At 31.9% G+C, this 15920-nt stretch overlaps 1 protein-coding gene across 1 annotated transcript in view; it reads left to right on the top strand.

The window, feature by feature from the left end:
- The first annotated feature begins 4259 nt into the window (after positions 1-4259).
- Positions 4260-15920, top strand: part of LOC129944530 (probable serine/threonine-protein kinase DDB_G0282963) — a 33688-nt gene continuing 22027 nt past the window's right edge. The window contains exon 1 of the mRNA XM_056054019.1: positions 4260-4599. Within this exon, the coding sequence (XP_055909994.1) occupies positions 4555-4599 (45 nt within the window). The 5' untranslated portion in view covers positions 4260-4554. The remainder of the gene's footprint in view (positions 4600-15920) is intronic.

Here is a 15920-nt window from a genome sequence, read left to right as displayed (position 1 = left end):
TTCTGCAATGAAAAATAATTTCTGTTAAAATGTTGAGAAAAATCGAAATGACAGTTTTTTTACAAATAGTAAAAACCAAAAAACAAATTAATAAAAGTTGGTAAAAATAGATTTTCAACCCAATTATCTTTTCAAAAATTAAAAATATTAGCTTCCAACAAATTCTATCTTATAAGAAATATTGTTTTCAACATTTAAGAAAAATTTAACTGACAGGTTTTTAACAAAAAATAAAAACCTAAAAAATGTTCCTAAAAATTGTTTTTCTACTCAAACACCATTTCAAAAATTTGAGATACATTCTTTAAATTAATTTTATTTTATTAAAAATATTGTTTTTAATATTCAGTAATTTTTTTTATAAAAATCTATCAGTTTTGTCATACAAAATTAAAATCTACAAAACATAGTACATTCAATAATTGATGTTCGGTTCTCGATATCTCGTGAACAATAGAAGTTATTGACTTGGAATTAATTTCAATTATCCAATTTAGAAATACAAATTTTTAAGAAATGCTTCTAAAATTGATAAAAATTCGTTAACGACAAAAAATCTCGTTAGCAAAAATAGATTTTGAAATCAAACTATTTCATCATATCCAAATATTGTTGATTACTTTTAAACTTTCAAGAATAATTAAACTGATAACTTTTTTAACAAAAAACGGAAACCTACAAACCTTTAAAGCAAGACAAATCGACAGACGGGATTGGAAGTTATCAGTGTGGGTCGCACCCAGCCTCTTTTATTTTTTGGAGTCAGTATGCCAAGGTATATGGTTCCCTATTTTATACTGCAGAGTTTGCAGAGTTTTATTTTGATTGATTAAGTTCAAACTTGGTAATACAAGTTTAAGGCAGGCAGATTCGCGTAAGTCGTTTTTTTTTAATTTGTTTAAGATCAAAACTTACAGATAACAGTAGTCCACATACAATTTTTGTTTTGTCAAAAATCGAGAATTCTAAGTATTTTTTTTTAAATTTGAATTCTGTTAATATCAAAAAAACATTTTTGTATTGCTAAAAAAGGGAACATTCCATTAAACCGTTTTTTGTTTTGTTTTTCCTATTGATCTTATTAACTGATTTCAATATTTTTTTCTAAACAATTGTTCCCTTAATAATTTATTTTTCAACAATCTATATCTCAAAAACAAACAAATTCTTTTTATAAAGTTCGTCAGGAGTTTTTCAACCAAATTATACTTTTTACGTCCCCATACCTACGATCCATTTAAAAGTATGCTCTCAGCTACTGCTTCAAATACTTTAAACTTGCTACTATGTGCTATGCACTTATTCATTAAGCATTGTTTCCATGTCATATTAATAGCAGTTTTCGCCTTAACCAATTTCTCATTCAAGTGTTTTTCTATATTTAGATTATTTGTAAAAGTAATGCCAAGGTATTTGTAGTCTCACACAAAAGTTCAATTTTTCATTTGATACATTACGTCCACCACCACTTTTAATAACCTTAACCTTCGATTTATCGATATTTAGATTCCATAGCTGACAATACTCGTAAACCCTGTTAATTTGCAGAGCTGGAGAGCTTCCGGTGAATGCTCTAACATGACTATATCGTCTGAGAACAAAAGTGCTTTAATCCGCATCCCTGAGAAATTCACTCCACCCGGCAGGTAGTCTAAAAGGTCATCTGTGAATATTGCAAACAAAGTAGGGCTTAATGTACAACCTGTCCACACAGCCGCCCTTGCTCCTCTATATAGGTGCTCAAGAACGCGACCAAACTTCTACGATAACCCAAGAATCAGCTTATAGACTAGTGCACCTCGATCGATTGGATCAAAAGCTGCTTCAAAATCGATACAAAATACATACAGCTTTTTCTTTTGTTTCAAGAAATTCTCTGCCAAGGTCCTGAATATAAAAATGTTATCTATTGCTTAATATCCTGGTCTAAATCCAGCCTGGAACTTCCTCAGCAAGTTTCCGGTCTCAATCTAACTTACAAGACGCTTATGCATCATCGTTGTAAATGTCTTGTAAGATACATTTAAAAAGGAAATCCCTCTGTAGTTAGCTGCGTCAAATAACGATCCTTTCTTGTGGAGTAGAAATAATATAATACGAGTAGCATCTCGAAATTTATCTGGAGACAGTTCTCCCTCCAAAACTGTATTAAACAGTTTTAAAAGGTGCTCTTTAAGCATGACAGTCCCATTCTAAAATAATTCCACTGGAATACCATTCGAACTGCCTGCGCCATCTTTAAACGTCTCCAGAGATTTTTCCAACTCGCTAAATGTAAATGCACAGTCCAGAGAGCCGACTACAAATCCAGGTGCTGCAAATTGCCACTTTATCGGCGTTATTTCAGGATTTAGAAGATCCTTGAAATGGGAAAGCAATACACTTGAAGACAGTTTTGTGTGGATATATAGATGCACATATATATATTTGCAAAACAAATCAAACTTTTTTAACAATAAATAAACGTTGCCAGCGTTGCCAATTTAATATAATTAAAGAGAAAACAAACTAAGATCTTTTCTATATCGAATTATGGGAAAATGCAAGGAAGATTTTTTGGTTGAATGTTCGTATAAAGGGATAACAAAAAATAGCCAATATTAGGCTAAGAACTGTAATGTTTACAATTTTCACATTTTAATATTTCGAGACAATTGAAGGATAAGTTTATTTTTCTTATTTTTTCATTAATTAAGTAGCCCGTAAAAAACTAGTATGACTAAGCGAATTACAACTTCCAGTCACGAATTAAATGGAAATGGATGAATTTTGCAATATGACAAGTACTTTTCATGACAACAGTTTTTAAAGGATTTGTCAACAACAACAAAAAACGGTTAATAAACATAGAAATTGTAATCACAGTGTTCTACGTTTCGAACACTTTAAAACTTATTTTGTATTATCATTTTAAATACCCCAATATAAATAAAGTTGCTGGAAAACCTAATGTTTCCAAGGTATTTGACTAAAACATAACACCTCAATTCAATTGATGATAGAGGCTTTAATGTAAATCTGAATTAATTAAACGCAAAACACCTTTTAAGAAGTGTCAACATCAAATTGTGTAGTGCAAAAACTTTCATGCAATATTGCTTCAAAGTATTTCAAAACCAAATACCATACTAAAAACAAAAGTAATACCAATCACTTGATATCCAGTGTGTAGGTTAGGTACACACTACAAACACTTTACAAAAAATACCACGTACTCCAGTTTACTACCAATTTCCAGAGTCAATATCCGTTTGATACTGCACAAAAACATTTTCTGCAAGTTCAAATTCAATGCCAGCTAAAACTTCGGTCATCGACTTTATTGCGAGAAATTATTTAATCATTTAGCCTTTGTAGATTTACGTATAAAACATCCATGTATGTATACGTACAATCGTTTTACCTTGAAAATTTTATAAAAAAAATGTAAATGTACGTACAGAGTACATCGTACACATAACATAGTTGGACTCTTGCGAATTCACATGATCTGATTTTGTTCCCACAAATAAAAAAGTATTTATGCATAACAGTTCTTCTATAACAAGATAATGAAAATTAACATTTTCTTCCAAACAAAAATATATAATTTGAATTAATTTGTGGTCAACAAGTAAAGAAGATCATTTACCAAAAAACTTAACTTACGTGATATATTTGAAACTATGTATTATGTAAATTGCTTGACCATAAAACAAAACCAAATTTTCAAATGTTTGCCGAATTAAAGTCATTGAAAAACAGTATAACATCAATAATAACAACAATTATTAGATTGGAAGGTTCATCAATCACTTATGACGGATACACCATTCAAAACGTCTGGTTAGAAATTGACCAATGAATCCAAACAAAAGAGTTGATGTCCGAACTTGATTTTAATGTATTGTAATTTTGTTCGAATTTAATTACTTTTCTGCAAATATTTTCATCAATAAATATTTATATAAATGTGAGATATGACACGCATGCATATGAAAGAAGTGCATGGATAATAAAAGCATTGTAGAGCCTTTCAAAGTTCATATGACTTAAAGTGTTGTCGATTTAAAAGGCTTTGGAAAAAGGGTTGAGTTTTATATTGAAAACCATAACTTTTAATTGAACTTATTTATCATGATGACTTTTCTCAAGTCATATAACAATGCCTGACCTAACGCACATTTACTATATTGGTTAGGACGGGAGAGTAATGTTAATACTCGTAATAAATTCAACAAACAACGATCTTTTGTTGAAGTTAGTATAAGCACAGCCTCATTGGAGTGTGCACACGCCACCGCCGCCGTCAAGCGAAACTTTTTTTCTTATAACAATCAAATCGAATTCAAAACGAAAATAAAAGTGTATTCAAAGTTTTATGAATAAATTTATATAAAATTTAAAGAGTGTTTTCGAAATATTGTGTCTTTTTTTTAAACTATATAAAATTGTGTGCATTGTTTGAAATTTTAATTTGATTATTAATTATATTTTAGTTTATTAAAATAAAATATCAATATATAATCTTCTTACACTACATATGTCTGTTCAGTATCAAATTTAACCAAAAATATGGAAGCTAAGAGGATCCAAAGGATACCAATACAAAATCATCAGGTAGTATAACATATAGAAAGTATTTATTTTATGTTCGCGTATGGCTCCATCAATAATACCACTCTGTATAGTTAACTATAAAAATAACACCTTATTTTTTTAATTAATGACCCAATGCCATTGAATTAATTGAATAAAGTTAATTCAAGTACTTTTAGTTTCATTATAATAGTTATAATTTATGAGTAGCCGGATTTTCCTACAAAAATCAACACACACATTCATAGTTCATTCTATATAGGTAGCTCGCGTAAAGCTGAATTTTATAAAGCTAAATGGTTTTCATTATAATTCAAAAAAAAAAAATAATTTAGTTAAACATTATTTTATATAAGTTTTTGTATTGTTTCAAACATTTCATTGCTATTGGTGTTGATTATTATAACTAGAAAATCTCTCATAACCTTAATAATTATGCCGTAATGTAAGCATGAGCTGAGCATTGTAAATTTTATTTAAACAAAAACGAATAACATCAAACATCACAGAATAATAATTTATTATAATAAGAATTATTACATTCAACAAAGCTTATCTTACCTAGAGTACTCGTACTCGCAGTAGATAGTTGTAGGTACTCGCGTATAATTAAATGTTAATGCATGGGAAATTCTTTTGAAATACTATATTTGTAGAGTCGCGGTCGTGAGTGCATTCACCTGTATCGAATATTTTATCGCATCGAATCTACAATAGCAACAACAACAACTACAACAATATAAATATGACCTTGACATAGTTTTTTTAATTTTTTTTTATTTTGTATGTTGTTGTTATTGTTAAGTCTCATACCTGCGTAACTGAACTTAGTGGATACAAGTATCGTTGATATATTTGCTCTGTCTACACTTATGTACGAATTGAGTAATGGAAATTGTAGGTACATCGCACAAAACATAAGTATGTACAATGTACATTACGTATAAGTAAATATATTTACACGACACGGTCGATGCAGTGCAAGTCTTTATTAATGTTGTTTTTTTTGCTACTTTATGTATGCTCGTATTTGTAATGGAATACCTCAAAGATATGAATGCAATCTAATACATATAGATACGTAGATAAATATAAGTGAACCAGTAGATGCGGTATGTTTAAAGTTGAACATAACACTATCATGAATACCTACCTACATACCTCTAAGACAATTAGAGGATAATTTGAAGAGAAATGATTTTTGTAGGTTTGGTAAATTTCAATGCATGACTATGCCACATAAGTTCCTATATGTACATTGCTACATTGTACATAAATAGTTATACTTGTTTAAATAAATTATAAAATAATGAAAAAATGCAGATCTGATGGTCGGAGGTAGGTTAACCCTATACTTCATGTGATATTTGTACCCACATATACTTGAAATGATTTTAACATTCGAAGTTGATTTTGCTTTTTTGAATAAGTAAAGGTACTTATCATTTCGAAACTTTACTGACCTCAATTTTAAAGTGGGTCATGTACTTTTTTTAAATTGTTTAATTGATTTTGTATAGTCTCATCTTAATAGGATGGTATTGATGAAAGTTGAATACAAATTTTAAACTGGATAAACCCAATAACTTTTCTTGGCACCCCTCACGGGCCTTAAAATTATTGAATACACTATTATCTAGCGTAGGAAACTTAGAATTTTACTTCAAAAAAGCTAAATGTATGTACATATATATAGATATGCACTTTAAATAAAAATACTTGTGTCAAACTTTAAATTTTACAAACGCTTCTAAAAAGATTGAAGATAATTTATTGTAAATATTAAAAATCTTGAGTAAATTTTTGTTTCCCCAGTTAATGTGTTTCCCTCAAAAATATACCGAATACTATAAACTTAGTTTGATTTATGTATAATGTTTATTGTACATATGTACATAAATCGGAATATACCCAAAGAAAGAAGAGCAATGGTATCAAATCACATGATTGCGGTCAATTGATATCGTCGAGATCAATTTTCGGCCACATATGTAAGTCAATTTTAATGTCGCTATAGCGACTTAGCTTGGCTGACCTCAATTTAGAAGTTCGGCCAATTATAACGCCAAATCTTACCAAATTGTCACTTTTTGTGGATGCATTTGGGCATGATGAGTCAGTTCATTCATGAGTTTTATTGCAGTTAGCGCATTAAGTATTACTTGATTTGCATTTACTCGTTTCATGTGCCTCAGGACATCTCGCGCAAAGGGTTTTTATATGACATTTTTTTTCGCTGTGGGCGTACACTTGGCAGTTGATGCACTGTGTAAATTTCTTTTTTTGTCGCCTTGCAAAGTCAGATTTTACTTGGGTTTTAAACACAAATCTCACATTTTTTTTTAATTTAATAGTACCACTTTCAAGTAAAACTATGTAAAAAAAGTCATTATAATGTTTGTATTGTTTTTTTTTATCATTTTAATATTTTGGCATTTTAAACCAAGAGTAAATAGTTCATGTTTTAATTTATCAATTGAAATTTCTTCGCCAAAAATAACAACCTTAAAAGATCTGACTGATGAAAGGTCATGGGTGAAAAATTGCCAGTTTAGTTCTTTTAACTTAGCACACATTTTAGCATCATCATCACTGATTGCACAGTTAATTTTAATCCCAATTAACATTTTGTTTAATGAAATAGTCATTTATGTTTAAATAACTGAGCACTTTGTGAATATTTTCACAAGTTTTTTGCAATACACAGATGGATGGAATTTTATTTTGTTTAACTGGTTGAACAACAATGTCATCAGAATCATCAATCCTATCATCATCTTCAGAATCGGGAAGACATTGTTATCTGGTAAAACGCCCAAACCTTTGGTCTTGCAAATTCATTTTGCGATTTTTTACCACCAGAGTAGGTGAACGAATTCTTTTACTAATGTTTGCTTTTGTTTTGTACTGCACAGAGAGTATGTCTCGTCAGATCAGAGGGCAAGAACAAACTCGACGTTTAGATGAATCTCACAATTAACATGATGCCTTAAGGCCAACCCTTTGTTTCAGACATAATAAGGGACATTAGTTGGGTAAAAATGTAAATTCTGGAAGTTAATAACCGATGGCGATGGTTCGATTGTCAACTGAAATCCATGTGGTAGAATTAAGATAGTGCTCAAGTAAAGCGTTTTTTTTTAACAAAATCCAGTTTACATTTGACTGAGAACCGCAAAATCATCAAGAGAGCCACGTTGGTCTTTTGATTTAATTTGTACGACGTTAACAATGTAATGGATGATTCAACTGTCTCTAATAACGCTGATGACATGAAAATAATAAAGGATATTTCTTCTCCATCTGATTCTATCCTATCTCTCCAAAATGATTTTGACTCAGACTTAGTGCGAAGTGAAATGTCTAAGAATTCAATTTAAATAAATGCCAATTGATAACATTCACCCGTAAGCGAGATTTCGCGAACTTTCAGTCTGTACGATATTACCATTACATATGCCTAATCTTTTCGCTATCTAGAAGTTATTTATGACACTCAGTTAAGTTTTCGAGCCCATTTTAATCGTATAATTAAAAATGGCAATTCAACCCTTGGTTTCACCTAAGAATTCTCGATCCCTTATACAACACATTTTTTTAAGACTTCTCCTTGAATATGCCAGTCCCCCATTAGAACTCTTATTCTCAAAGAACGGAATCAACTCCGTTGTTTTCCTTGGGATGATAATCTAATCTTGCCAACTTATGAAGATCGTTTTATACTTAATAATGTCGCTAGGTTGCTGCTAATTTCTTTCTACACTCGCTTTTAGAAGGACCATACTCTACGATTTCTACTACAAAAGATTTCCATTTATATAAGTTGATTTTTTAAAAGCTATAGGTAAGTTTTTCAAAAAAAAACATACATTTTTATTTTAATCGATATTACGGTCCATATAATTTAATGTTTGAAGATTATTTCATGCTGTAGAGCAAATCTCCAACAAGATTCGGCTAGGAGACTGCTAAATATAAATTACGTTTCACTTCGCGAAGATCTTCCACTGCTATGTGATATTTGCAACGTGGCTGAACGAGAGGATATTTTCATTTGTCGAAAGATGTCCCTGTCCAGTCTTGAGAGAAACTAGAAGCAAATTTTCTGGTAGAGACTTTTTATCAGAAAACGAAACTTTGTGTCTAAATGCTTATATATTGCAAAACAGCAGTTATTTATAGAAGCAGAATTAGAGATGAACATTTTTAGTAAACACAACTGCATAGTTACGAAACTTTGATACAGTTAAAACTTTGTCAATCAGGCAGACGGCAAAACCATGTTTTAAAGATTGTTAATGAAATTGTACAAATAATTGCAAGTAAATAAAAATTTATCTAATCTAACCATGCAAATGTCGACCTTTAATGGACCTTACATGGTCCATCCACATAGTCCAATTTTGGCATACTCTTTCCAACATTTCCGGTATCTCACGAATAAATACTTCAATGTTGTCTTCCAACATAGCCCCACAAAAAATAGTTTAAAGGTCTTAAATCGCACGATCTAAGCTGCCAATTAACAGGTCCCAAACGTGAAATAAAATGTTCACCGAACTCGACTCTCAATAAGTCCATCGTTAGGTAAGATGTGCGGCATGTGGCACCGTCTTGTTGTAACCACATGTCATGGAAGTCAAGCTCTTGCATTTTGGGCAAAAAAAAGTTGAATCTCATCTCACGGTAGTACTCACCATTCACAGTTACGTTACGATTCGCATCATCTTTGAAGAAGTTCACTCTCCAAAATCGACAATTCTGTTTATTTACGTACCTATTGAGCCAAAAAACTAGCTTCGTCACTGAACACAATTTTTCTTAACAGAGCAAGCATTTTGATAATAAAATTCAAGCGTTGTTCGTTTGTAAGACGGTTCATGGTTAAATTATAGACCAAACTGAAGATGTCTGACAGTGAAACAAAACACGATACGTGCGTCTGCTGTTTAAACCAGTATCGCCAAAAAGATAATACCTACAAAATCACCACTTTTCTTTCGCCTACCTAATCACCACACAAATTTCAGCCTCTTAGAAACTATCAAGAATGCTGCGCTTAACTAACAACACACATACCACCCAGGCCGGATTTAGAGATCCAGAGGCCTCAGAGCAATAAAGGAGCGGAGGCCCCCTCGCCCAAATTATTTTAAAAATAAAGTAAACTTTTTTTTCAAACTTGAGTATAATTAAAATAATTTATTGTGAAACGAAGTAGATTAATTTAGTATTGAACAAACACATATAAATATAAACGGAACTAAGAATTATCTGAAATTTAGGGTTAACGAACGGAATCTTTCGAGCTTTTTTCGCTAAAAAATCGTTGATGATTTCGTTAAAATACAGCTCTCGAAGTAAATCGCTTTTGATGCTCAGAGAAAGCTTCGATAGACGGTTTTGTCTATATTTTATAATTTTCATTTTGATACAAATACATTCTCGATGAAATTTCGAGGTTTGGGAATTCAGCTCTGAAATTTTGATTTTGGAAAATTTTGTAATTCAGGAATCCAAATTTCGAACGTACAGCTTCATAGGCATACAATCTTTCAGTAAGAGAAACGGATAGCTGGTCAATCGCTGGGATGAACGCGGATACTTTATATTTTTCCTTAGGCGACAGATTTGCGCCTTGCCCTTTTCCGTAATCGAGCGGATTTAACCTCACCTTCCTCGTTCTGGTAGGGGTGCGTGATTGTACATTTTCATCAGTATGGGATATTTTTTTGGCTGCTTCCTCGTATTTATCAAAATCATTTCCTAACAACGAAATCAACGAATGATTTCAATTATTCAATTGCACGCATTGCCGATTCAAGAATGATTTTCAGGTCTTCGAACATCTTGTCTGTAGCGTTGAATCGCTCCAAGATATCGTTCCAAAATGTTGAAAACCAAGCGGTTTCGAGACCACTCATTTTCTGTAGAAGGTGCGTTGCTTCATTTCTCACTTTTTGCTCTTTATTGGAAGATATGCTGGTTAGAGCTTCTTCGATTTCCGAATAGCCGTTGATTAAAGCTTTCGTAGCTTCCACTCGACAAGAATTCGAGTGTCACTGAAATTTGTCAAGAATAAAAACTATCAGCTTTTCTTCTCCGATAATTTTTCAATCAAAATTTTGTGCCGCTCTGTACTGGCTGTGAAAAACGTGTACAAATTCTGCACAAAATCAATTAACTGACCGCCGATGGACAAGAGTTATCGGTTGCCTTTCCCACATAATTCAGAGAATGAACACAACAAGGCTGTAGGTAAAGGTAAAAGAGCGGAAAAAATACATATCAAAGGAAAAGATGTTTTTTAGTGTTTACTAGTTGGGATTTGAAACAAAAATTTTCCGAAGTCTCTATTGTGGAGGCCCCCGGTTTGTGGAGGCCCTAAGGCTTCCGCCCAGGTCACCCTCTCCTCAATCCAGCCCTGATACCGCCTTTGACTTCCATATCAGTCAGTGATTTATAAGAATAAAACTCCTCTACGACTGCCTCTAAGTTTCTTTTTAAACGTAATTTGTCATCAAGGCCCAAAATATGGAACTTCGGGCCTAAGAAGGTGCGCTTCTGCTGGGACACCCTTTTAATTGTATAGGGTGTTAATTTTGGTGCTACGTTTTAGCATTACCTTTCAAATAAAATCTTGATTTATGTTTTACTTGCATGCATAAATAACTAATTAATCATTTAAGCATAAAACTAACACATTAAATTATTCTGGTTAAAATTTTGTTTCCAAAGACATTCTACGAGAATATATAAAGACATGGAGTTGAATTTTAAAGTCAATGAGTTCATCTGAAGGTTTTTTGAATTTTTCCGAAGTTTTACTTACTCACGACAAAAAACTTGAAACTAAAATAAAATTGTTTGAAAATAAGATTCATTTTTCGACTGTATTTTTGTGAAAGTTATTGCATTTTTTTTTCATCAATTAATTGAAAAAAAACTCAAGGTGATAACTTTAAAACAATGAAACAAAAGAAATCTATTCAGCAAAATGTATGTATCTATACAATTTTGGATAATGATTCATAAAAATGATGTAGTCGAAGAAGCATTTTAATTCCATAGAACTAAATTAACATTCAGAGAATAAAGTGCTTCAAAGAACGCGTCTCCTGATCTCATCTTAAGTCACACAATAAAGTTAATATATGATTATCTAATAACTAATATAACAACAACAAAAAATTTAATAATTCCGGAAACCAATTATGAAAAATAGCCTTTCTTTTTTTTCTGTTCAAGAGTTCATTGTAATTAGTAGGTTCGTATAAGTTCGTATAGGTATGTAATTTGAAATTCTACGAGTATATTCTTTAGAAGAACCGTTTGCAATTATAAACTTATCTCTCAGGCTTTTAACGGTAGTAGGAAGGTATAAATTAAATAAAACGAGGAGAAGTTATAATTGCGCTGAAGAATGAGATCTGCTCACCGTAATGACCCAAATAATATTATGAATAAGAGGAGTTCTAAAAACACCTTAATGCAAAATATTCATTTCGCTAGTTATACAAAAAAAAAATACATATACGCCTCGGTGTTCCAGCAGTCATGCAATAAAATGTTCTTCTAAGATTATTCATTTTCTTGATTAACTTCTTTGACACTCATTCCTCATTTTTGAATATAGCCCCCAGAATTATGAATTGGTTATTCCATCAGAAAGCTTGTGAATGTGAATCATTTTCAAGAAGAGCATGTTAAATAAAACTGCTTTTTGAGAAAATCAAAAGTGCATCATTATTATACGTAATTTCTTGGTCAGAAAACGAATGATTTTTATCTTATGGTATAATTGCGTTATCAAAAGCTTTATTGTTTATTTAATGAATTCAAATACAACCACCATAAATTGTTTATAATAAACTTGGCATTGGGATTTTAAGAAAATGACCTCATTTATCGATACCACGACGCAAAAATTCCTTATGTTAAATCAATCCCATTTCAATCGTCGTCTTTCTGGTATAATTTTATACAAGTCAGTCAAAACGATAAGCTGTCAATGAGTCAGTGTGGCTGGAAGATGTGAGAAGTCCGTTTAAAAATACCACACGATTTGGAATTTCCATAGGTAGGTGGGTACCGCAGTTCTGCTACTTATAGACTATGGGTACATTATATTTTTTACGAGGTTTTTGTATTTGCTTCGGAATTACATTAAATGCATATTCATTCTGAAACTAGTTACGTATAAATTTATTACTTGCATTGCCTGCAGGTAATTCTTACGCATTGCAGCTACAACAACATTCATATGTTGTTGATATTGAAGTAAATTGCAGATACAAATATTTAACGCTTGCAGTGGCAGCGACCCGACGGTAGCGGCGCCGGCGATCCATTTAAATATGTTACATAATTTTGTATACATATTTGTACAACATCGAAGCGGAACTAATCCTAGAAGTCAGTGATTGGTTTTGCCAATAACTGTCATTGGTAAAAGTAATTAAACAGATTGAGCTGTGGGTGAGGCTCAGGAGGTCCAAAGTATTTTAAACTCTGGTCTTTGTTTTCACTTTAAATGAATTTCCATTGAAGGAAGCAAAATTTTGCTTAGATAAAATACATTTTCTTAAATGTTTAGGGTTTATGTAAATATAAACAGCATTTAAGTTTTTCACTGAAAGACCGAACTGAAACCCGATTTAGCGATTCCACTTCTAAAAAACTTCTAAGGGGAGGGGGAACGGTATCACATGTTGATTGTTAAAATTAATTACAAATATTCAATGCCTTATAATTATTTTCTTAATTTCAGCTCAAACCTCTTATCTTTACATACAAAAAATAGAAAATGTTCTCATTTTTGTTTTCCTTTGAATTAATATTGGCTTTTCTAAGTAGTGTCTTACATATTTCTATCTTAAAGATTGTAAACGCTCTACTTCAAAAACATATTCATATAATAAAATAAAATCGACACATAAGATCTTAGTAACTTTAAGTGTTTTATAAATGTCATTGAACTTCAACAATATTCTCAACATTGAACTTAAAAAAAACTCCTAACTTATGGCAATTGGAATCGAAGGAAGGTAGGAGGAAGAAAAAATCGTGTTCGCATGGGTTTGGATGTGTTTTAAATATATTCACAACAAAAAAAAACGCACTCTACATCGAGTTTATGGAGTAGTCGTCTTATAACTATGGTATATTCAATTATATATTGTAGGCACGCACAAAAATGAAAGTACCCTTCTGCTTGATGTTTGGATGAGACCACAATATGGCCTTCACCTCTGTTATAAAAATCAAGTTCAATGATCTTTCTTATGAAATGAATGTAAAGTACCCCTTCTGCAGTGTGTTGCGGTTTCATAAAAGAGGGCGGACACTCTTAAAACATTCCAATGCCTAGGAACTTGTGACTGGCCTTGTTCTCTGTGAAATGTTGGTTTGAATAATTGAACTTAGAGATACAAGAACTTTTATGGGTATTAATGTTCGAATGCAGTTTTAATATTTACAAAAATACTTTGTATACAAAGGCAGAAACTTATCATCTTATTTTTGTCCAAGTTAAAATAGTATTAAGTTTTATTACATAGTATAATTTTCATTAATAAATTCCTCCAGGCTTTAATATGTTTTGAAATAAAATAGGTTTTAATTATTAGGTTTATATTTGTTAAAAATCTAATTCATTCGAAAAAAAAACAGAACTGATTTGAATAGATTTTTCGGTTATGAAAAATGGAGCTGGATGTTTTTTTTTTTAATGTTTGAAAGTTTTTTAACTTAGTTGTTAAGGTTTTAGTTTAAAAAAAAAAATAGAGAAAACACACATACACAATTATTAGACAAAATTAAAGAAAAACGAAAAAATAAAAACAATGATAAACGAAAGTCTACATAGGATCAAAATTAAATTCACTAAAAATTAAATAAATTAAATTTAATATTTTGTTGGACCACCTTATGAGTCCTGGACAGCTTTGAGTCTTCGAGGCATATACTGAACTAAATTTTCGGTGACGTCAGCTGTTATTGAAGACCAAGCATTCGCAAGAGCCGTTCTCAGTAAATTTTGATCTGTTATCCTAAATTTGCGAACCCTCAGTTTCAGTTCATCCCAGATGTACTCTATGATATTGAGATCTGGAAACTGCAGTGGTGGATAAAGCTGTTTTGGGACTCTAGACACTAGCCACTCCTTTATAATCTTCGCCGTATGTTTTGGGTCGTTGCTTTGGTGTAGGATCCAGCTGCTTTCGAGCCCTAGTGCTTCAGCAGATGCGTGCAAATTATTACGCAAAATGTCCATATATTGAAAGCGATCCATAGTCCCATCAATAAAAACTAGCCTCCCTACACCAGAGACTGCTACAGCCCCCCAAACCATCACATGTCCTCCTTCGTGCTTCATTTTAGCAACAAGATTGTTCATATCCATGGCTTGGTTGCCCTTAAGCCATATTTTTGCCCTGACATCGGATCCAAAAATGTAGAATTTACTTTCATCAGTAAAAATTACCCTTTTCTAAAAACCGTGGTCCTCCGAAATGTACCGGTTCGCGAACTCTAGGCGTTTTTCTCGATTATTGTTGCTGATTAATGGTTTTTTTCTTGGCATTACACCCATCATATCTTAAAACTCTTCGCACGGCCTCTGGGTGGACTTCTTTTCCCGACGTATTTGCAATGCCTTCCGCCAATTCGAGGATTGTGGTTAACTTTCCGAATAATGCTTCGGATATCGCGAGTACTTAATTTTTTCGGATGACCAGAACGGGGCTTATTTGCTACATGTCCCCTTTCATTATAATTTTGTATTATTGTTTGTACAGTTGAGGAACTTTTACCCACAATTTTTCGCTTCGTTTCTACGCTTTTTAATTAAATTTTTTATTTCAATTGAGGTTTCCCTTCTTTTTGCATTTCCAACAATATTATTCAAATATAACACACGAAATAAACAAGATTATGAAAAATAACTGATCACCAATGGTGATAAACTCAAATTTTAAAATTAAAAAATTGATTAAATGTACAGTGTATCAGAACAGTTTCGTATGTACACTTTTGTGACTTACATTTTTAACCGTTTTTTACACATTACAAACAATGATGCACTTTGGTCAATAATGTGTCCAGTCACCACCGGCTTCGATAATTGCCTGGCATCTCCGAGACATGCTTCCTACTAATTTGACGGCGGCGTATTCTAGTGGCAAGGATCTAAAGTTCAGACGAATTTTGTAAGACAACTGCTTAAAAGTGTATGTATATGCGTGTTCCACGAAGCTTCTGTTTAATATATGCCTACACATTTTCGATATACCTCTTTCACACAAGATGGTTTTGTCCGTACGGTTAAAATCCGTAAGATT

Source organism: Eupeodes corollae, chromosome 2 (genome assembly GCF_945859685.1).
Source record: "Eupeodes corollae chromosome 2, idEupCoro1.1, whole genome shotgun sequence".
Classification (NCBI taxonomy): Eukaryota; Metazoa; Arthropoda; class Insecta; order Diptera; family Syrphidae; genus Eupeodes; species Eupeodes corollae.
The sequence above is the reverse complement of the archived record's forward strand: the minus strand, read 5'-3'. Positions and strand labels throughout refer to the sequence as shown.